Source organism: Pelecanus crispus, chromosome 9, assembly GCF_030463565.1.
Source record: "Pelecanus crispus isolate bPelCri1 chromosome 9, bPelCri1.pri, whole genome shotgun sequence".
NCBI classification, from domain to species: domain Eukaryota; kingdom Metazoa; phylum Chordata; class Aves; order Pelecaniformes; family Pelecanidae; genus Pelecanus; species Pelecanus crispus.
Window position 1 is genome coordinate 2657374 of NC_134651.1, and position 19785 is coordinate 2677158.

General features: G+C 41.9%; 1 protein-coding gene across 2 annotated transcripts; it reads left to right on the forward strand.

The window, feature by feature from the left end:
• Positions 1 to 2704: 2704 nt before the first annotated feature.
• Positions 2705 to 19785, forward strand: MLF1 (myeloid leukemia factor 1). Of its 2 annotated transcripts, none has more exons than XM_075717156.1 (7): positions 2705 to 2777; positions 7878 to 8040; positions 13524 to 13613; positions 14465 to 14593; positions 15701 to 15860; positions 16455 to 16587; positions 17571 to 19785. In XM_075717156.1, exons 1-7 carry the CDS (start codon positions 2731 to 2733, stop codon positions 17671 to 17673), a joined length of 825 nt encoding a protein of 274 aa, XP_075573271.1. In that variant the 5' UTR covers positions 2705 to 2730; the 3' UTR covers positions 17674 to 19785. The 2 variants fall into 2 exon arrangements, with proteins under 2 accessions (XP_075573271.1, XP_075573272.1); XM_075717157.1 differs by having other exon boundaries at positions 13527 to 13613.

The window sequence follows — 19785 nt, forward strand, 5'->3', positions numbered from 1 at the left end:
ACGGGGCCCATCTTCCCACTAGCGGCCGAAAAATTAACAATAACTAGGACTCACAGTGCTTAGTTATCTGCACAGTAATCCGGCTCTGGATCTGCTCTGGCTCAGAAGGAAATTTCATCTTTTGGAGTCGGAGTCGGCATAAAATTAAAGAGCAAACTGTAGCTGATCCGATATACTCCGAACAGCTATTGGGAGGCGCCACGTTTCTGTTTCATCGCTGTGCAGAAGAGGTAACGGGCTTCTTTCTACATGGCTGTGTTCATCCAAAGGCTCCACTGCACTAACTCAGCTTGTAGTCTGCTTTGTATCTGTGTTCAGAAACTGTAAATAAATACCTTAAAAAAAAAAACAACCTAGTTAGGTTTTGGTAGAAGACTGCAAACAAGTTCACCACACCGAAACAAATATTTTGAGAAGATAAAGCTGCAGAAGGATAAGAATTTGCAGGATTTCGTATTCGACGCGCTAATTATGTTAAAGAAACCTCACCTTGCTGGTTCGTCGCAAGTAATAAGTGAACATTCTAGCATACCATGTCATGGATATTAACGAACTGCGACGATAGCAAAAAAACAAATGGAGCCAGGACATCTGTCTATTAATCAAAATAGAATGACAAGTAATTAATAAATGAGCACTGTATATGACCTGATTGCTATGGTAAAGCTACTGCATATTACATTTCTAGTACGAACGCATTCTAGCTTCAGAGGAGTTTTAAAGAGCTTTAAAAATCTGTGGGCTGAAAGACTAACTAGAGCGCAAAGGATGATATTACTACAACGTTTGTAATATTTTTGTGTGCGGTTTGAAACAAAGCTTGAATTCTGTCTCTGAGCAATAAAAAAGTTCTTTGATAATATCATAACTGGCACAAGATTTCGTTAGCAAAAGCCCCAAAGCGGCAGAGTTCACTTCCATGACTACCGCCTGATTTGTTTTATTTGCTAATCTTTCATCAGAAATGTACAAACAGTTCACAGACTTCACCTGGATAATCAATGGGTAACCCTTTTTCTGTCATGCTTCCCTGCCCACCAGTCAGTCAGTATAAACATTTCCACTGTTAACAACCGCTCAAACTTGGAGTGCATCTTAAGGCTGCAATATCACCACTCGCTAGGATCTAAAGAGAAGTCTACATCAGTAGACAGCAAAATCAATGCTCACCCGATTACAGATATTTTTCAAAAATATTGCAGGCTCAGTTCATTCATCTTTTATGTCGGGTTTCCACTTTGGGCCAAATACCAGCAGAGCTGCTTCTGCAGCATGATGGATCTTACTGGAACGGAGGATCTACTTTCATGACTGCCATATAAACACGCCGATGCTCTCTAATCCCCCCCAGTTATCCGGGGCATATTTTCTATCTTTCCCCTAAAAATTGGGATATTGAAAGAGATGTGAGGAGAGGAGGGAAGAGCCTTCACCTGCCTCTCAACAGGAGATGCAAGAGAGGGAACAGCCCCCAGGCTCACAGCTCTGAGAAACTTTGCCATCTAGACCAGGAGAATTTTTGCAAACACATAAATGTTTTTCTGCAGAATTCTGCCATTTTATGAAGAATGAAGGTGAGAGTCCTATACCTCTGGTTCTTTCAAACTGTCCTCCTTCAGAAGTAAGTTTATATATAATCACGGTTATTATACACTCCCCTACATGTTCACAACCACTCTGCTCTTCCGGAAACCTTAGGGAACATTCCCCATGCTCCATTCTTTTCCCGAAGGCATCTTTTGACGCCCACGCCCAGCGACAGGGTTTGCTGAGGGGTTCCTCCTTTACAGCCGGCCGCGGGACTGCTCCTTCCTGCCAAGAAGACGAAGAGCTCTTTCTCCCTTTCTGTTTAACCAGCAATCCTAAGCAGTCTCACTCCCAAAGCCGGTAGAGTTAAGCAACGCAGAATGAACCGCCGGCCAGAAGGCAACTACCATAACGCCTCAGAAAAGGGATACACCTGGTGAGCGCTTAGCTGGCGCGGGGCGAAAGGTAACGCTGATGCACAGCCGGCTGCGAGGGCCACCCGCAGCCAGAGCGGAACCGCGGTCAGACACCCTTCCTCCACCCCGGCCTCGCTGTTTCCTCGCTGCTCTGTTCTGCCGGAACACCTATTTACGGCTGCTTTTGGCGCAGGCCGGGGCTGCTTTCCACGGGGGTGCCACTGCCGGCCCAGCGGCCCCGCTCAGGCCAAAGCTTCTTTTCCAGCCGCTGGGAAAGGGGACGCAGCCCGCCTCGCACAACACGGTCGCTTTATTTTACTGCCACCTACTGGAAAAAAGACGATTATTGTTAAAATTGCCACGGAGGGGGCAGCGGGCCTGAGCCGCGCCGGCAGCACCGACCCGCAAACGCCTGACAGAGCTGGGGTGAAGGCCGGGCCTGCTCCCCTCCGGGGCCTGCGCCCCCCACCAAGCCGGGCCGGGCGCCGCGGGCTCGCCGGGCAAAGCGGGGCCCTGGGGAGAGGCAGCGTGGGGCTCCAGGCGTGGGGCTCCAGGCGTGGGGCTGCTCCCCGCGCCCCGCCGGGCCCTGCGCCGGGCCCGGGCCCCGACCCGCCGCGGCGGCGCCGGTTACCACGGCAACGGCGGCTCCCGCCGAGCCCCGCCCCGCTGCTTACGTCACGGCCGCGGCGGCCAGTGGCGGCGCCGAGAGGTGTCACGTGGGGAAGCGGGCGCCGCCGTCAGGGGCCGGCGGGGCCGGCGGGGCTCACACCGGCGCGGAGCCGCAGCCATGTTCGGGGGCCTGGGCCGCTGCTTCGAGGAGGATCCCTTCTTTCGGTGAGGGGGCCGCCGGGGGCCGCCGGGGTGCCGGGTCGGGGTGGCAGGCGGCGGCCGCGGGGACCCCGGCCTTGAGGGGGGAGCCGGGAGGGGTGGGTGCGAGGCGGCGGGCAGGCCGCCGCGCTCCCCCGCCGCCGCCTGAAGAAGCGCTTGGAGGTTCTTGTCGGGCCGGGGAACGCGGGGCTGTGCGGGGTTAACCGCCGGCGGGGTTCGCAGCCGCGCTTCTGGGCTTACCCGAAAGAAGCGAGCGTGCGGGGTGCCCTTCAGCGCTGTGGAGGGGTTACATTGGTGCCAGCGACTGGAAATACCAGAGTCCCGCCTCGCACTCCCCTCTTCGGTAACGCGTCTCGTTCCTGCTGTCTCGTAGCGCAGCGAGGAGCTGAATCGTAATTTCGTATTGATCGACTGAGGAGAAGTCTTCACCTCCGTTGGTTTCTGTTGCTTGCGTTTATTTTTTTCTTCAGTTTGCTACAAAGTGGAGAGGTGCTGGACGTTCTAGCTCTTCTGGATTTTTTTTTTTTTTTTTCTGTAGACTGTTTCTGAGCTCCTGTTGTCGATGCATACGCTAAAGATAACACCGGGTGTTCTCGCGTTAAAACTCTGCAAACGTGTGTGTTTGCACTGGATGGGTAAAGGCAACCCGTCTGTCTCCTCGTACCGATTTCCTGAGGGGATGCTGGTGCTTTAGCTCAGCAACTGGTGGGCTTTTTTTATTTCTGTGCCCTGAGCACAGTGGTAGCGCTGGGGGTAGAGCGTGTCGATGTATTAAACTCTGAAATCCGTTTATTTCCCGTGGGAATCTTCATTTGCCACTGCAGCCTAAATCTAAGTAATGTGTTGGGCAAAGGCTCCCCTAGAGCAGCGGGATAGCCAAAACCGCTGAAGTATCTAGTCTGGCCCCAAAGTATGTCTTTTGTCTTTTGAAACTGTAATCTGTAGCGGGTAAGAATGGGATCGGAGAACTCGGAGGAGCCTGAATGATTTTAATTTTTCTAAAGACGTGGTGCTTGCTGTTTGGAGCTTAATTACCAGCAAAGATAAGAGGTAATGCTGGTGGGTGGCCGAGGAAGGGCAACACATCAGGCCTTGTGATGTGGGTTTGTTGACTGTATCTCTTGGTTACAGGATATTCTAGCTGAGGTTGACTTCGTACCTCTCAAAGGAGAATCTAGCGCTTAGCTGCAAAAGCGCGTTCCTAGCGGTGGGGCAGTTTCTAAAGCTGCGCGAGATGGATTAGTAACGCTTGGTTTCTAGGGATATGCGCGCTCCTGTAGCAACTCGTCAGTTATATGCAGGATACGCCGTGCTGAAAACTTCACTGTGCAAATCCTCTGCAGGAAATTAAAATAATAATGGAAACTAAGTCTTGTTTGTAGTCATTTGTAGCGTGCTTTTGAAGTATCAAGTGCTCTCCTCTTACTTATTCGTTTTATTTATGCATTTTTATTGTAGCCACACACACAGTTTAAAATTGAAGGGAAAAAAAGATGGCAGAAGATAGAGGAAGGGAGTGTGTGTGAAAGAGATGAGGGAGAGACTGATAGTAAGATTCATTTTTTTTGGCACTGTCCCTGTAGATCTGTTTTGCATATAGTTAAGGAAATGAGCTTAATACTTCAGATAAGATTAGCTTCCAAAAAATAGTGTAATAACAGGCTTCTGTTGCCTCACAAGGAGAGATTTTTTGACTGCTGAGCTGGAAATAGTGCCTGGGTTATACGAAATGTACCCATCTGTGGGCAGCTGTCCTGGGGAAGCACCAGCCCGTGAGGCGCGGGGCTGCCCTGGCCCGGCTGAGTTTCATCCCCAGTAGCTTGCACAGGTGCAGAAGTTGCGTCTCCTCTGCCAAGTGCAGTTGGCCTCTGGTTTTAATTTACCAATTCATAGCTTTTGTTTTATTGCTACAGGTGTTCTCTCCAGTGTGATTTCGCAACTTCAGGCTTACATAACTTCCTAATTTAAAAAAAAAAAAAGTGCATCTAATATGAAGTACAGTTTTCAAAAATAACCTGAATTTGTCGTTCTAGGACACTGATTTTTCAACTGACCAGAAACATACACTGAAGTAAGGACTAACGTTGTACTTATTACTATAACACCGTAAAGGGTTTCAGCTGGAACGTAGAGCCTTAAACTTTGGAGCTTAAGCCTGAATCATACAAGAACTTAGCAACTGAGATGCATCTTCATGGAAATCCTCACTCGCATATATGGACAACAAATGTACAAATCGTTGGTTTCCATTCAGAACGTAATTTTGAAAATAACTTGGGGTGCATAACACGTGAATGGCACAAATTCTGTGTGCAGAACCCCTGTAGAACCTCCTTTCTTTTTCCCTATCGCTTTTATGATACAACAATGCAGAGTGCAGAAGTCATGTCTGTCTCATCAAAAGTATCTTTTTCCCTCTCCTAGAAAAGGTCACATTTTAAGTCAGATGTGATCAATGGTAATTAAATTAGGGTGCTCTCCACTTGTTGCCATCCTATAAAATCTGTGATTTGGACAAAGAACTTAAGACCTTGCATCCTCTACTGGAGAGACTTTGACTTTGGTTTTTTTTATATATATATATATATATATTTGTGAGGGAGACATAGTCCTTTTGTAGTTACAGCTTGCATTTCAGTCATCTGAGCCATCATGGTGGTAGGTTTAATCCTTGAAAGCTCTGTCTTCCAGACAGCTTCTCTTTTGACTTTCCATTGGGTTTGCCCTACTCCAGAGCATACTGAAATTGTAGTATTTCTTTCGAGGCTTGACAACACTAGATCTTTTTATGAATGGCTCCCTAAAATGTCCCTAGGGAGCTGGGAGACTTCACTTCTGTTCCTAAATCTGTCATCCACAGTATGTATCTTCCTTCCCTGTCTCTGACAGTAAGAAGCTGTGTTTCTAAGTTGTTTCACAGACCTTTCATTTTTTTTAAGACAACAACAACAAACCCCCACAGTTTTAGATGCAGGTATGAGCGTACCAAATAGGTGTAACAGAGGGTGAATGGCCAAGAGAAATTGCCAGAGAAATTGAAATAAGGCAAAAAGGACACAAGGTGTGAAGTGTTATTTTATGTCAGGTGAGCTGTATGACAGCATGTCAAGCACGCTAAGTTCAACCGATTTTTCTTACCTACATTAAATCTATGAAATCTTGTTTTGCTTATGTGTTGTAGATTTAAGAGTGTCCTACTTCTTTTGAACTGGGAGGGCCTGGGAAGAAATTTTGTTATGCCTTAAGTTTCTGATGGAATTTGGTTGTGTTTTGATAACCAAACCTATCTGAAATTTGTGGTGTCAAAATAGATTTGATGGAAGTATGCATATACTGTGGTAGTGCGTGCGTGCTTCCCTCATGTTGGCTTGCGCAGCGACTTTTTCCATCTGTTCTTTATCCTGTGAAAAGTGAGGGGACGCTTGCTGCGTGCGAGCTGCTTATCGCATTAGGACTGAAATTAAAGCTAGCCGTCACGTGAGTGGGGTAGATTAGGCTCTGCTAATGGCAATGGTAAAACTATTTCTAAACTGTTTGTACTGGACTGAAGTATGTGCGTGGCTTAGAGGTATATTGTTGTGTTTAAAAAAAAAAAAACAAACTTGTTTGAAATTTAATCCAGTGTTATGTTTGTAACCTTATTTCTTTTTCACTTTAAAAAGCAAAAAAACAAATGCAACTTTAGCACAAGCAGAGACTGTACAAAGCGAAGAGATCAAAGTGGCCACGTGGTATGGCAACTAGTTTTCATGGGACTCTGGAGATAAGGGGTGGGGAGAAGAGAAAAGCTGTTCAGGAGACTTTGAAGAGATGATTGGGTCTTGAAGAAGTCGGAGGAACAACCTGAAGCGTTTCTTCATGGACGCATGAGATGTGATGGGAAAGGTTGCAGTGTCCTGGAGAGAATGAGGGTGTGAGGAGTCTGGGGAGTGCCAGGAAATTGATGGGAAGGAAGATGAGGTGCTATTAAGTCTAAGTAAACATACCTGGGAAATGACTGGTAACGTTAATAAAGTGGCTTTCAGGGGAACATCAGACTGGAGATGAAGAGAGGAAATGAAGCATGTTTCTTGTATGAAGTAATAATTTGTAGCCTCGGACCGCAGGCATTAGTACTGATCATATGATTTTGTCAGAAGCACAATATATTTTGCTCCTTTTTTGGCCTCTGCTTGAAATCTTCAGTTCTTGGCCAAATTGGAGAATGCAAAGAATTAAGTAATAATGGAGAGCAACTTTAGCAATGTTTTACCTGCAAGCCAAGCTTTGGAATTACTGGTGGGGTTCTGTAGGTTTTGGAAACAGAGGTTGAGTATTTTTGAAAGAGGAGAGAAGAGGGGGGCAAACGATCAGGAAAGCAAAAAGCCAGTAAGAATCTTTCTTCCGAAGCAGAGAAAAGGGATGCGAGAACATGATTTATAGAGGGGGAGGAAAGGGAAGGCAAAGATGCAACAGTGGGTGACTGAAGTAAAGGAGATGGAGCTGGCTTGTATTTAGAGGATGGTAGGCACTTTTGAGCATGTGGGTCAAGGGGAATGAAAAGCAGAATGGGAGCAGCCAGTGAAATAAATTTGAGGGGGGGAAATCTAGTGAGACATGATGAGTTCAGTGAGTAGTACTGTGCTAAGCTTTGGAAGCTGAAAGGGAAAAAAGGAGAGGGGGAAAAAAATTCTTTTAATATCAGGGGTTGGAGGTCAAAGTAGTGATAAATAAAATACAGGTTAGTTTTCTAGTTCCTGGCAGATAGTAAACATAGGCTGGAGTGAAAGATGGCTGCAAAAGATGGAATATTTTTGGAAAAGATGAGGAGAGAGAAAAAGCAAAACAGACACGCAAGGGTGTAGGAGAGCAATGAAGGCAGCTGAGAAGACAAAAGAACTACAGCACCCAACCAGCCTGCGAGATGGGAAGTGAAAGAAGTGAGAGTTTGTGAGGAACAAGAGATTGTCCAGTTGGGTCCTATTAAAATAAAGCATTTGACTAAAGAACCATATGGAAAGATTTAAAAAAATCAAGTTTTAGAAATTTCAGAGCCGTTTTACATAGCTTGGAATAAAACCTGATGACTTTCTCTGCAAAATATCTTTTTTTTTTTCTTTTTTTCAGTGATCCTTTTGCTGCACACCATGAATATATGCGGCAGATGATGAGAAGCTTTTCTGATCCTTTTGGACGAGATCCATTTCTCAGCATAACAGATGGTGGGGAGAGAACAGTAGATCGAAGAGCGCGCCAGGACTCTCAGGTTGCTCTAAGAGGAAATCGCAGAGTAAGTATTTTCTTAATCTCTAAGGATTGCTACACGGAATTTACATTTACCGGTAATATAGTCGGCTTCACATTTCCATTTCTGTTAAATTTGGTCCAGTGGAAACGGGGGCCTGGCTCAGCTATTGCAGCCTTGGTCAGCTTGTTTCATCGCTGAGTAAAATGGGAATAATCTCTCTTTTGGTTCCTTAATGGCCTGTTGTTTAAGCATTTGTTACATAACACTGACAAACTTGTTTCTGTTAGGACTAATAACAAATTTGTATATTATAGAACATTGAATATACAATATTTAATGAAACAAACTAAACATTTATCAAATGTTTGGTTTAATAAATGTCATGTATTAAATGCCTCTTGCAGAAAGGCATTAAAAGTGTCCAAAGACAGAGCCTTCTTTGAACACTTAGTTCCTTTTTTATGCTAACTTGACTTAAAAAAGGTACCTTGATACGTTTATGCCTTCACTCTGCACTTTAATATCTTGTGTCTAGTTATTTATGTTGAAGTTTGATTTAAGCCAAACCTGTGTTTCAACCACCTAAATAGTATCTACACAGATATTTTAAACCCTGCTCCAACTTTGCAACTGTGAATAAAGGCTTCGCATTCTATATTTGGTCCGATTTTTAATATTTCCTCTAGATATAAGACGCTAAAGGTTACAGATCAGGGAAATTGATACGAAACCTTGTATTTCTGTAAATTGCCACCTGAAACTGAGAAGTTGGCAATGATCTATGTTTTACATAAAGTATCTTTGCAACTCTCTGGGCATGCAGGACAATTATATCTCGTGCTTCTGTAGCTAAACCTTATCTAATTGCTGTATTTAGAAAGGATATACGTTTGAAGTTGGTTCCTTGCCCTCCACCAGGCTAAATATTTTTGCAGCTGAACGATCTCTTACTTTAATAAGTCACATTTGATTTTAAAAAAAAAAAAAACAGTTGGAAGACAAAACAGATTACAAAGGCTTGTGGAACTCGGCCAGATTCGGTGGTGGCTGTTCAAACCTAGATAGTTAGAGCTTAATAAACATCGCTGAAACGCGGACTGTCACCTACAAGTCAAAAGGGTAACTGTCAGATTCTTTCCTCCGTGCTCATACATTGCCAGTTAGTTTCAAATATAGATGTTGCTGGATCTAATTAGGGCGTGATCTTTCCTCTACTGAAGCAGACTCTTAGGCCTTGGTTCACTAGATGCCTAAAAACAGATCAGACCTCTTTTTCCTTTAGAAAAAGAATATGTCAAACCTCACCCTAATATCTTGGGGGTTTGTATCCTTTGTTCTTGGCAGTGAGAGATAAATGTGAGGCATAGAAAACCTTTAGCTGTGGTTACAGGAAGGAGTTAAAGGTGCAAGAGCGCTGTATTATTTTGATAAGCACAAAAGAATTCCACACCTGCTAAAATCTTTCCTGTATCTTTTCATGTTCCTCCTGTTTCACCTAAGAGTTGTCAGATGCCACAGAAGGCTCAGTATTGATTATTTGAGTGAGCCTTGTAGTAGTCCCGAACTGCTTTTACTGGTTTCCCTCCAGAAATGGTTCTAACACTTAAAATAATTAGACTTTTATGTAGGAAAAGATGGATATCTTTACTACCATGTAAAATACACTTCGTTAAAATTACCCATACTGATATTGTAATTCTATGTTTAAGTAAGCTATAGCATGCCTAAAACCGCTTTACAAGGGCCGGAATTTGTTGCAACAACTCAGTGTGCATCAACACAGCATTCGAATTTGAAAATGCTTTTCCTTCTTCAGGCAGGTTTGCAGTGTCAGTTTTTAGCCTCTTGGAGGGAGGGAAGGAGGAGGAAAGGATGTGAGCAGGAGGAATGGGGTAAAACATCTTAAGAGATACAGCCCTTTGGGTTTATTTGGATATCTGATTGTCCTGCATGTTAGGCAACTATTTAACAGCTTTGAGTATGTATTATAAAACAAAGAGTTTATAAACTTCTTATGACTAAAAGTTTATTATTTCTGAGGATATCCTTTTGCACTTGATATATGTATCTCAAAATATATATATATTCTTTTCTCTTACTGCATATTAGACAGAACTGAAACCTGAAAGAGTTCATGAAGGTATTTAAGAACTGAGTAATTCCTTCCTTTTGTACTTCGAAGTTACTGTAAAGTATTTGGTACTTCTGTCTAACGAGTCTTTCTTTAGGTAGGCTTTTATGTAACGCTCCAGTCCTAGTTCCTGGAAACACCAATTTGTTTTCCAGCATCTCATTGCCCTGTCATATAGGGATATTCAGTATCAGTTGGTCAAACAGGAACTGTATTTGCTGATGTTTATAGCTACATCTATTTATAAAACTGCAGAAGAATATAATTGCTCTTGGGGATTTGTCTTCAGGTGGTTCTGTATACGATGATAGATTTAGCTAGACTTTCTTTGCAATGACCTTTGAAACCACTGACAAGTTAGACTTTATTTTGTTTATCGCAAGGAATGTATGGATATTTTAAAGAAATATCTTATGTACTACAAGAGATTAATGTGACTATAAAGAGTGCTTGTGAACAGGTCAGCTGCATCACTTAATTTTTTTTAAGCTCTAAAATTGTGTGACAACCTTCTGAAATTTAATTACATAAATTTACATTAAGGGGACTGTTGATTTGTTGATTTGCATCAACTCTCAGTGATGAGGTTCTATTGCATGATGAGAATGAAGTGTTTCCAGAGAAGTGGGTGATGTCTGAAGCACTGTGCCATCTTTTAAATAATTTTAGTACAAAGGTTGCTATGGTATACAAATGTTTCTCAACTTCTAGCTTTAAGTGCTTGTAGTACATATATATGAATATGACTTATTAAATGTGGTGACAGTTATGGCTTTCCTGTATCATTACTTCTATATACCCAGAGACCGCTTCATATTATATTGTCGTAGCTCACTGTAAATTACCAAGGTCCTCTTGAGTGACTGTTTTTATTTGATCAGAAATGTTTACTATCACCCGCTCTATATGAAGGTGCACAAGATACTTCCGCTGTGTCTGGTAACAGGTACAATAACTTAAAGACACTGGTCCTTTTTCTTCCAGGCAACAACCTGCTCCCTCGTGCCCTTTGCAGGCTTTGGTAGAGTGGTTCGTATCCCAGGAGCAATAATCCTTGTAGCTCTTGCTCGTATGTGCATACTGTCTGCATAACTAAAGCATGGACAAAGGCTAGTTTCAGTATGCTTGCAAACTGCTTTTGTTGGTGTTTAAATTTATGGAACAATATAATTCAAGAAAGATTTTTTTTTTATTATTATTATTTTTCCTTGTTAAATGAAAATGCAGGGGTGGACTAAATACGCTGATACCAAGATTGGAAAAGTTACTGCTTATCAGCTGGCTTTTCTGCTCGGTGATGTATCCGTTGGTGCTTGATCTCTGAAGGATATAAATGAAATAATCTCTGGAGAGAAACTCCAAACCGAGTGCTGCATGTAGATGGATTGGAGTGTGGGTTTGCTACCGACAAGACCTGTAGCACCGGGCACAGCTACGAGCGGCCAGCTGCTGGAGACAGAATTTCCACTGGAGCTGGGCTTGGAATGTTTTTCAGCTGTAGTTTGTTGGGAGTCTGGAATATCTTGTAAAAGATCTGTAGAAAGTACCTGAGGAAAAGCAAGTTTATTGTTACGACCCTCACGGAGGTTTTTGCCTTCCTTTGGAAGGCTTCAAAGAGGCCTCAGATTGAAAACCAGTAGCTTAGAGTGGGTCTCACTTGTGGAGCGGGTAAAAATGGGCTTGGGCCTTTGAATTTTCAGATCTAAAAGTATTACTTTTGCAGAAGCACAAAACTTTCTGTATGCAAAAAGCGTTACTACTTTTGCCATTAACTGCACAGGCTATGGTTTTCCTCCCCCCACCCCAATCTATGGCACGTAATTCCATAGGTACAGCTGATGACTATGTAACATCGCTGGTCAGTGTGCAGATTTCTAACCGTAGAAGGCAGTTTTCTGGAGTTACTGACACTTGCAATGATTTGATGCCCTAAATTGTCTATAATTATTGCGCAGAGGTTTTGACAGCCCTAAAGGATTCCCATTTCTTGCTACTCAAGAAACAAATTGAAGATTTTTCTAAACCTGAATTTTACTTAGTTTTGTGCTTAAACTGCGGATTTTTTTTTTTAAACTTCTAACTACGTAGCTATTTAAATGAATTTATTTAAATTTAATTGGATATATTTCCAGTAGTTGGAGGAACTTGTGGGGTGTTTGCTGTTGTAATTCGCATCCTGCTGTTCCGTAGCACCTCAGCAGTGCAAAGGGCTGCTGCATGCAGCCGGGCAGCCTGCCTCTTGCCAAAGCTGCTGCGTTTTGCAGAGCCCCTGGGAGCTGTTTTCCCTGCTCTTCTCGCAGTCTCACGCCTGCGCACCAGAGCGTGGTGGCGGCACAGCAGCTCTCCTGGGAAGCAGCTAGGCATGCGTGTGTCTAGAAGCTCGCCAGCCAAGCAGTGCGCGGTGGTCGCTCCTAAGTAGCGTACTCCAACCAGAGCTGCTCAGGTCAGAAGCCAGGCAGCCCAGTAAGGAGTTTGAATGGGTCCTGAGGACGAGTTCACAGGAGGAGAGGAAGGCGTGGCAAAAATCATCCTTATCATCACCACCTGCTGCACTGGAGAGGAGCCCAGAGGAGGGTGCTCATTTGGGACAGCATCGCTGTCTTCCCAGATGGTCACTTAGAGTTCACCATTTCCTTACTTTCTGTCTCCCTGTCTCTCTGTTTTTTTTTCTTTTTTTTTTTTTTTTTTTGTTTTCATCCAAAGGTAGCTCTTCATCGGTATGGTCAGGATATGCCATCAGCTACAGATCCTACTTGATAAAATTCTGTGCATGTAACCCTGTCTTAGTATCTGTCCTTTGTGCAAGTGGATCTTCTGCTTTCATGTAAAAATGACGAATGTTTTGTGGATACACCTATAGCATCAAGTACTTAAGCTGCTATTAAAATACCAAGTTATGGTTCTCTGGTTTTTTCCACGCTGCCCTTCTGCAGAAGTAGCACACGTTACTCATAAAGGAACAGCTATCTCTGCTGGGATGTGTTTTCAGAGTGATTACATACGCATCAAGGGATTTGCATAATAGAGATAACTTGATCTTCAATAGATTATAAGGCATGGAGGGTCATACAGTACTTTTTACAGCAGAAGCTAGTTAGGTTAGAAGGTATATGAAAATAGTTCTTGTAAACTGGACGCAATGTGAGCTTATTTTGACATTGGAATGTCAAATCTTTCACTTCTGTCTTTCCACTATCTCCAACTTAACAAGCTCCCCATGCTGGCTTTCAGTTTTTCATTTGAAAAGATGCATTTTGGCTTGTCTGTGAATTGCAGTCTGTGAAAACCTGTTTGATGGTCTGACTTGCATTAAAAAATGCATGTAAAAAAACAGCTCCAGAACTTGGAAGAGTCAGAAGACTTTGTTTTAATTTTAATGTCTTGTCTTTTTTAGCAGGATGCAGATTTTGGGGAACCTTTTTTTGCAATGGACAGGATGATGTCAAATATGAGAAACAGTATGCTGGAAATGCAAAGAAAATTTGTAAGTTTTTAAAAATTTGTTCTAAAGTTCATTGTATTGGAGAATGACAGTTGTTTAAAATACTATTCAGAAAGTCCTGCCAAGAAAAAGGTTACTGGTCTCAAGCAGACAGTGAGAATTTTTTCCACCCCCCTCAGACTATATCGTGGTTATAATTCTCTATGCTGTCACTGATTATTCGCTAACAACAGTACTTTAAATATATACTTGATTCTCTAGGGGTTAGAACTGCTGTAAGTTATCTGGTCTCTGGCTGTTGCCAGAGCTGACACCTTAAGTGCAGGAGCAGTTTAAAGTGTTACTGTACACTTAGAAACAACAAAACCGCAAACACCTAAATGCCACCCTGCATATAGACTTTTCTCTGATTTTATTTTCAGCACTGCTTCTTTCTTCACAGTCTTTGAAGATAACACTGATATCCATTAAGTGTCGCTGAGTAACTTACTGTCTTTTCCTGGCCTCGTAAAATGGCCTGTAACCATTGTTGCTCAAGTTCTGTTTCACCTGAACTCTTTACACACCTTATTTTATACCGTATGTGGCAAGACTGATGTAGTAGGTTATATGTTCATTACTAAACTAACCTGTGCCAGGGCAAACATTCGAGCAGTTGAGTATTGCTGCCCATGCTTGTTATTTGCTGTCACGTTCCCTGGCTCGGACAAGAGTGAGGGCATATCAAATGCTGAGGTCCTCTCCCAACAGGCCGTATCTATGGTGCCAGGACTGAAGGTTAATTTTTCAGAGGGGTATTCTTTTTCATAATAAGAGAGTCTCAGAATGTGAGAAGTGCTTACTACCCACAAGTTTTAACTTTTACTAATAAAAGAAGTCTACATTGCTTGTAGGATGACCTGTCCATCCATCCAGATGCACACACATTCAGCTCCTCCTCTGTGATGACATACTCCAAAGTAGGGAATGAACCACCAAAAGTTTTCCAAGCTTCAGCTCAGACACGCACAGCTCCAGGGGGCGTAAGTAGTCCTGAGATGCAGCAAAAAGGTGGTATGTAATTATCGGAATTTCAGTTCATCTATACCAAACCACAGTTTCCTTCAGGATCTTTTTACTGGAGACAGTTACTCTTATAATTTAGAAAAATATACGTCTGTTTAAATATTGCTCTATATTAAAGGCTTCTTAAGCTAAAGTGCTGTTTTCTTCCTTGTAATTTGTATGCTTCTAAGTATACATCTAAATAAATTGTATGCCTATCAAAGACTGCAACAACTGAGTGCCAGAACAGCTGATTCTTCAAGGCGGTCTCCAACATCTTTCTCTTTGCTATAATTAATCCTCTTGTACATCTAAAATTCTGTCTAAAATACAAGACGGCAAGAGGCAGTCTATTTATGCAAAACATGGCTTCAAATCATCCCCTTTACTCAAGCACTTTTAAATGCTTACGTAACGCTTCAGATGAAGATGCCCTTTCATTGACTTCCTTGCAGCTGTTGCGTCTAATTCGGCTAAGAAATTTGAATTTGAACCCTGAAGCAAGGCACATGAAAGACTATATGCGAGCAGTAAAGGCTGTTGAGCATGATTGGCTGTGGGATATGTTCAAGCTCAAGCAGACACTCAGTTATCAAAAAGGTTCTAATAATATACCTATGAACGCAGTGATAAGCGGTTGCCTGGGTTTCAAGCCAGTCAACACGACAACCTAGTAATTAGTTGTCCCTTCATGCTGAGAATATTGGCATTGGTTGTTATTCATTCTGTTGTCAAGGAGAATGTTGAAGACTTGTCTGCATGTAGTATATTTAGACGAGGCTTTCCCCCCCTCCCCCGACAATTAATATCCAGTACGTACATTACTTAAGAAGCTTTAGGTGTTCTCGTTTAATCTTCCCGTCTGTTGGCAGAAAGAAAATAGACTTGATCTGTGCTTTGCTGGTGTATTTTCAGCCAACACAGTAAATGAGACAATTGGAAAAGCCTGTAAAACCTAACTTCTTCAAAAGTGCGACATAAAAACTTCGGGGAAGAAAATTTGATTTAAAAAAAAAAAAATAGTAGTAGTTAAACCAATTTTTTGTTGTTGTTGGAAGGACACTTATTTCCCTCTTTTTGTGCAGGTTAAGGAGACAAGAAAAGCACTTAAGGATTCTGAAAGTGGACTGGAAAAAATGGCTATTGGTCATCATATTCATGATCGTGCCCATGTCATTAAAAAATCAAAGAACAGCAAGACCGGTGATGAAGAAATGAACCAAGAATTCATCAACCTGGATGAGGGTATGTCGTCTTATGCAGTTCTCTAATGGGCTTTACGCTGTCGTTTCACATACCAATTTTGCAGTTCCAGCCTGAGACATCTCAAAAGGGACTGTTTTTCACAAAGTGCTAAGTCTGCAAATCAAGTTTCCTTAGTTGATGTCAATTTGGACAACCTAAGTTAAAGTAACCAGTCAAACTTTAAAATGTTGTATTATAATGCGGTTGGTACTGTTTGCTTGTACAATACCTGCTCATATTTGAAAGTACTTTTAATGATATTTTATGGTTCAAACAAACTTTTAACAGAATTTTACTACTTGCTGTATGTTTGTTTGTGGCTAATAGAAAATACATATTTAAGAGATGTGTGGTTAAAATACTTTTACAACACGGTGACTTTTTTATCTTCCAAACATAAGCCTACTGGCAGTAAGCTTTTAGTTGTCTTTTAGAGGTCCCCTAGAAATAGTTTGCAGACCACGTGGAGAGTCATGGACCACAAGTTTAAAATACACTGTTTAAAAAAAAAAAAACCCTAATTTTCATTACATGTCTTTTTTCTATCTTGCTTGTGTTTTTTAAAAATAAAGGTAAACTTTAACTGTTTTTCAGCTGAGGCCCAGACCTTTGATGAAGAGTGGCAGAAAGAGATTATGAAGTTCAGGCCATCTAGAACTAGATGCAATTTAGAGGCTCCAAAATACAGAAGTATTCGTCACATACCCAAGGAAGATGGATTAAGAAGGTAAAAATAGCTTCCTACCAGAATAAGGAAATGCTAGCAGCGGAATGAAAACTCAATTCAGAAGCAATCTGTTCATGAACAAACAATGCTTACTGGCAATCTGAGGAGAAATAGCATGTCCTATTCCTCCTTTTCTCATGATGCCACAATAAACAGTGTAAGGCAGTATTTTGTTCACTAAATTTTGAAGAAATTCAGTATTTTTGACTTTGAACATTACTTAAGGAATTGATAGGCTAAAATGGTGAGTGTTTTTTCTTGAGAAATATGTCAGCGCTCTTAGCTCAACTACGTACAAATGTTGTAGCTCCCCCCACAGCCGTTAAACTGGGTTAGCCATTAAGGTGTCATCCTTATGGAGGGCTGGCTTGACCTGTTCTCTCGGGTAAGAGGACAGGCGCCTTCCATACGCTTGGAGACACACGCCCTTCTCTTCAGCGTTCGATTTCAAATGAGGCCTCTTCTAATCCTAAAATCAGGAAGTCTGTGTAGGAATGAGGACTTTATCTGTAAACGCAGGAGCTCCCCTGCATAGGCTGCTATCTACGAAGCTCCGGGGCTGTTTGTCTGTGGGTTTTTTTTTTTTTCCCCCTCCTGTTGACATAGTTTCAGTGGAAGCTGTGACGCCTTTATCAGTTGCATGTTTGGTAGCGAATGCTACGGAAGGGAAACGCTCCTCTTCTGTAAACTACACAGAGTGCTTTCCCTCTGGCACCTCCTCAGCTCTAGAGGGTTATTACAGAGGCTACTTTACCTTCCATTTCAGTTTTCAAACTAAGCTGTTTCTTTCTTCTCCTCGAGCGTGCAAGATGAGGAAATAGTCCAACTCTACGGTGGTAACAATGGAAGTAGTTTTGGAGGGGGAGTCAAATCTGTTTTACAACTAAAATAACTGTACCTCCACATAAGTAATTCGCACAATGTATATTCCCTCACCCCCATATTGTATGCTGCTTATGATTTTTTGCTGTTGTGTGTTTCAGAGAGAAACCGCTTGCAGTTGCGGGTTCCAGGGAGCCCAGAGTTTCTTTGGAGAATCTCAATGTGAAAGGAACGCATGTCCCCATCAAAAGCAGCAAAAAATAAATTGCTTCCATTCTCCATTTGAATGGAGTTTCTTCAGAGAAGATAATGGTGCTGCATTGCTTATGTTCATATAAGTATACGCATATATATGACCAATCTCTGTTTTTTGTTTTAGTAAGTATTAGCGTGCCTTGCTACTCCCATCTCTTGACAACTGAATGTTCTTTAAAACTTCAGATCCTTGGCTAAACCATCTAGTTGCAGTAAATTAAAAACCCAATAACTTTCCACTTAAAAGCACTTTAATGGATTATCACTAATTCTGTTTTTTTAAAAAAAAAAAAAGCAAGCTTTGATTTGCAAGATTTTTCTGCTACAGTTGCACCAGTCTCAGACTTTTTATTAAGCCTGGTAATGAAACTACCTTTTCCCACACTCTGTAACTTGCAGAGAAAGTAAAATCTTTTTATTTTGTGTGGCTGAAATAATTATTAATTTTCTAGGTGATACGGCAATTTGAATACACTATAGCCACTGTATCTCTCTCTCTTTAAAATCATATTGTAAACTGTTATAGAATCCCCAGATTCACCTTGATTTAACATGAAGAAAAGTGAGAGGAATACTGAAAGGACAAATCCTTCAAGTAAATTTTAGTTTATCAGCGTTCTTATGTTCATAAGCTGTGCTCGCATCTCTTATTTTCTGTGCCTAGACTGTCAGTTTTGTATTTCTGATCCTTGGCATGCGTCCTCTGGAGGTGGCCCGTTATTTTTCGTTCTTGAAGATTCTCTGCAGTAGCTTTTAATTATTCAGTAATAATACCACTCTGTCCTAAGAAACTCGGCTGTAACTATTAGTTATTAATCAGAAAAATATGTGGGAGAAACTGGTTGAGTAGGCAGTAGTTTAACTGGATAATGAACGATACACCATTTCTTCTGTTCCAAAAAGCTAAAAGAGCCCTGCATACAGGAAACCATTTCCCCCCCTCTGCTGAGATGTCTCTATTCTTTTGTGTCCTGTTTCAGTGGATGTAGAATGATCCTGAATCTCTCACTTGATCTCCCTTGACGTTGTTGTTTGGTTAGAGTCTGATGTTCTAGAGGAAAGCCAACCGCCTGACTGAGAACAGGAAAGGTCTTTGTATTAGAAACGTTAGGTTCGTACGCTGTTTTGTTACACGGAATCGATCCCCATGTTGTAGCGTAAATAATTTCTGTAGACTGTAACATTACAGCATTAGCACTGTAGCATATATTTCAAGGCTAAAATGTTATAGCGTAGCCTTAAAAAAAAAAAAAGGCACTATTTATATGATAAAAGAAAATAGGTGTAGTAAGTTAAGATTATTGTTGGTTTGGCCAAAAAGGAAATGGCCTTCAAATCCTATCTTTCTGCAGATTCCCCAGATTATTTAATTCTGTGTTTATTAATCTGCAAAAAATAAGCAGAAGCACTTTTGTTGAAGTCTGACAAGGGAAGGACAATTGTTTATTTGCTTGTTTAATGCAACGGTCTCTTCCTATTATTAGAGCAAATTCTAGCGGCACTAAGTTTATGCTGTTGACCCATTCTACGAGCGTCGAGGTAGGTGGGTGGTGGGGGGCAGCACGCTCTGGCAGAAGGCCGGGCCGGAACGGCGCGATGCTCGCAGTTGTGCTGGCCTGAGGTGTCTGCCAGAACCCTGGGTCTGAAGGATGCTTTTGCTCTCCTTAAAAAGGAAAGAGTACAACTCTAGGGCCTGCTCTCCCGTGCACTGAAGACAACATCCACTTTGCAATTAATGTCACTGAGAATATAAGGTTGTGGAAGCGTTTTCCAGGTATGTCACTTAAATTCCCCACTAATAAAGAGCAGAAAAGTGTTTCACGTCGTAACTTCAGAAGAAACCTTTGATTTGAGACGCTGCTATTTAACAGAAAATAGCATTCATCTGACAACTTGCATTTTGCTCTGTGCTTTACTGAGATAAAAAAAAATCTATGATACATATATGTAATCAATAAAACAAGTACATCCTTTGGGTTTAAAATTCTAGTGGGAAGAGGCTAATATTCATTACTTTGTTATGCAAAACAATGTTCTAAAAGGTAATGCAAAAGAAATTGTTCTATGCAGAAACATCTGAAACTGGAATTCTTTAATAAAGGTATTTCTTATTTATGGTTA

Excerpts from the sequence above, each read along its gene's own strand:
- MLF1 (XM_075717156.1), top strand. The coding sequence starts at position 2,731 with ATGTTCGGGGGCCTGGGCCGCTGCTTCGAGGAGGATCCCTTCTTTCG. Across the intron at positions 2,778-7,877 it reads GAGGAGGATCCCTTCTTTCG|TGATCCTTTTGCTGCACACC; the intron begins GTGAGGGGGCCG and ends TCTTTTTTTCAG. Across the intron at positions 14,594-15,700 it reads CACGCACAGCTCCAGGGGGC|GTTAAGGAGACAAGAAAAGC; the intron begins GTAAGTAGTCCT and ends CTTTTTGTGCAG.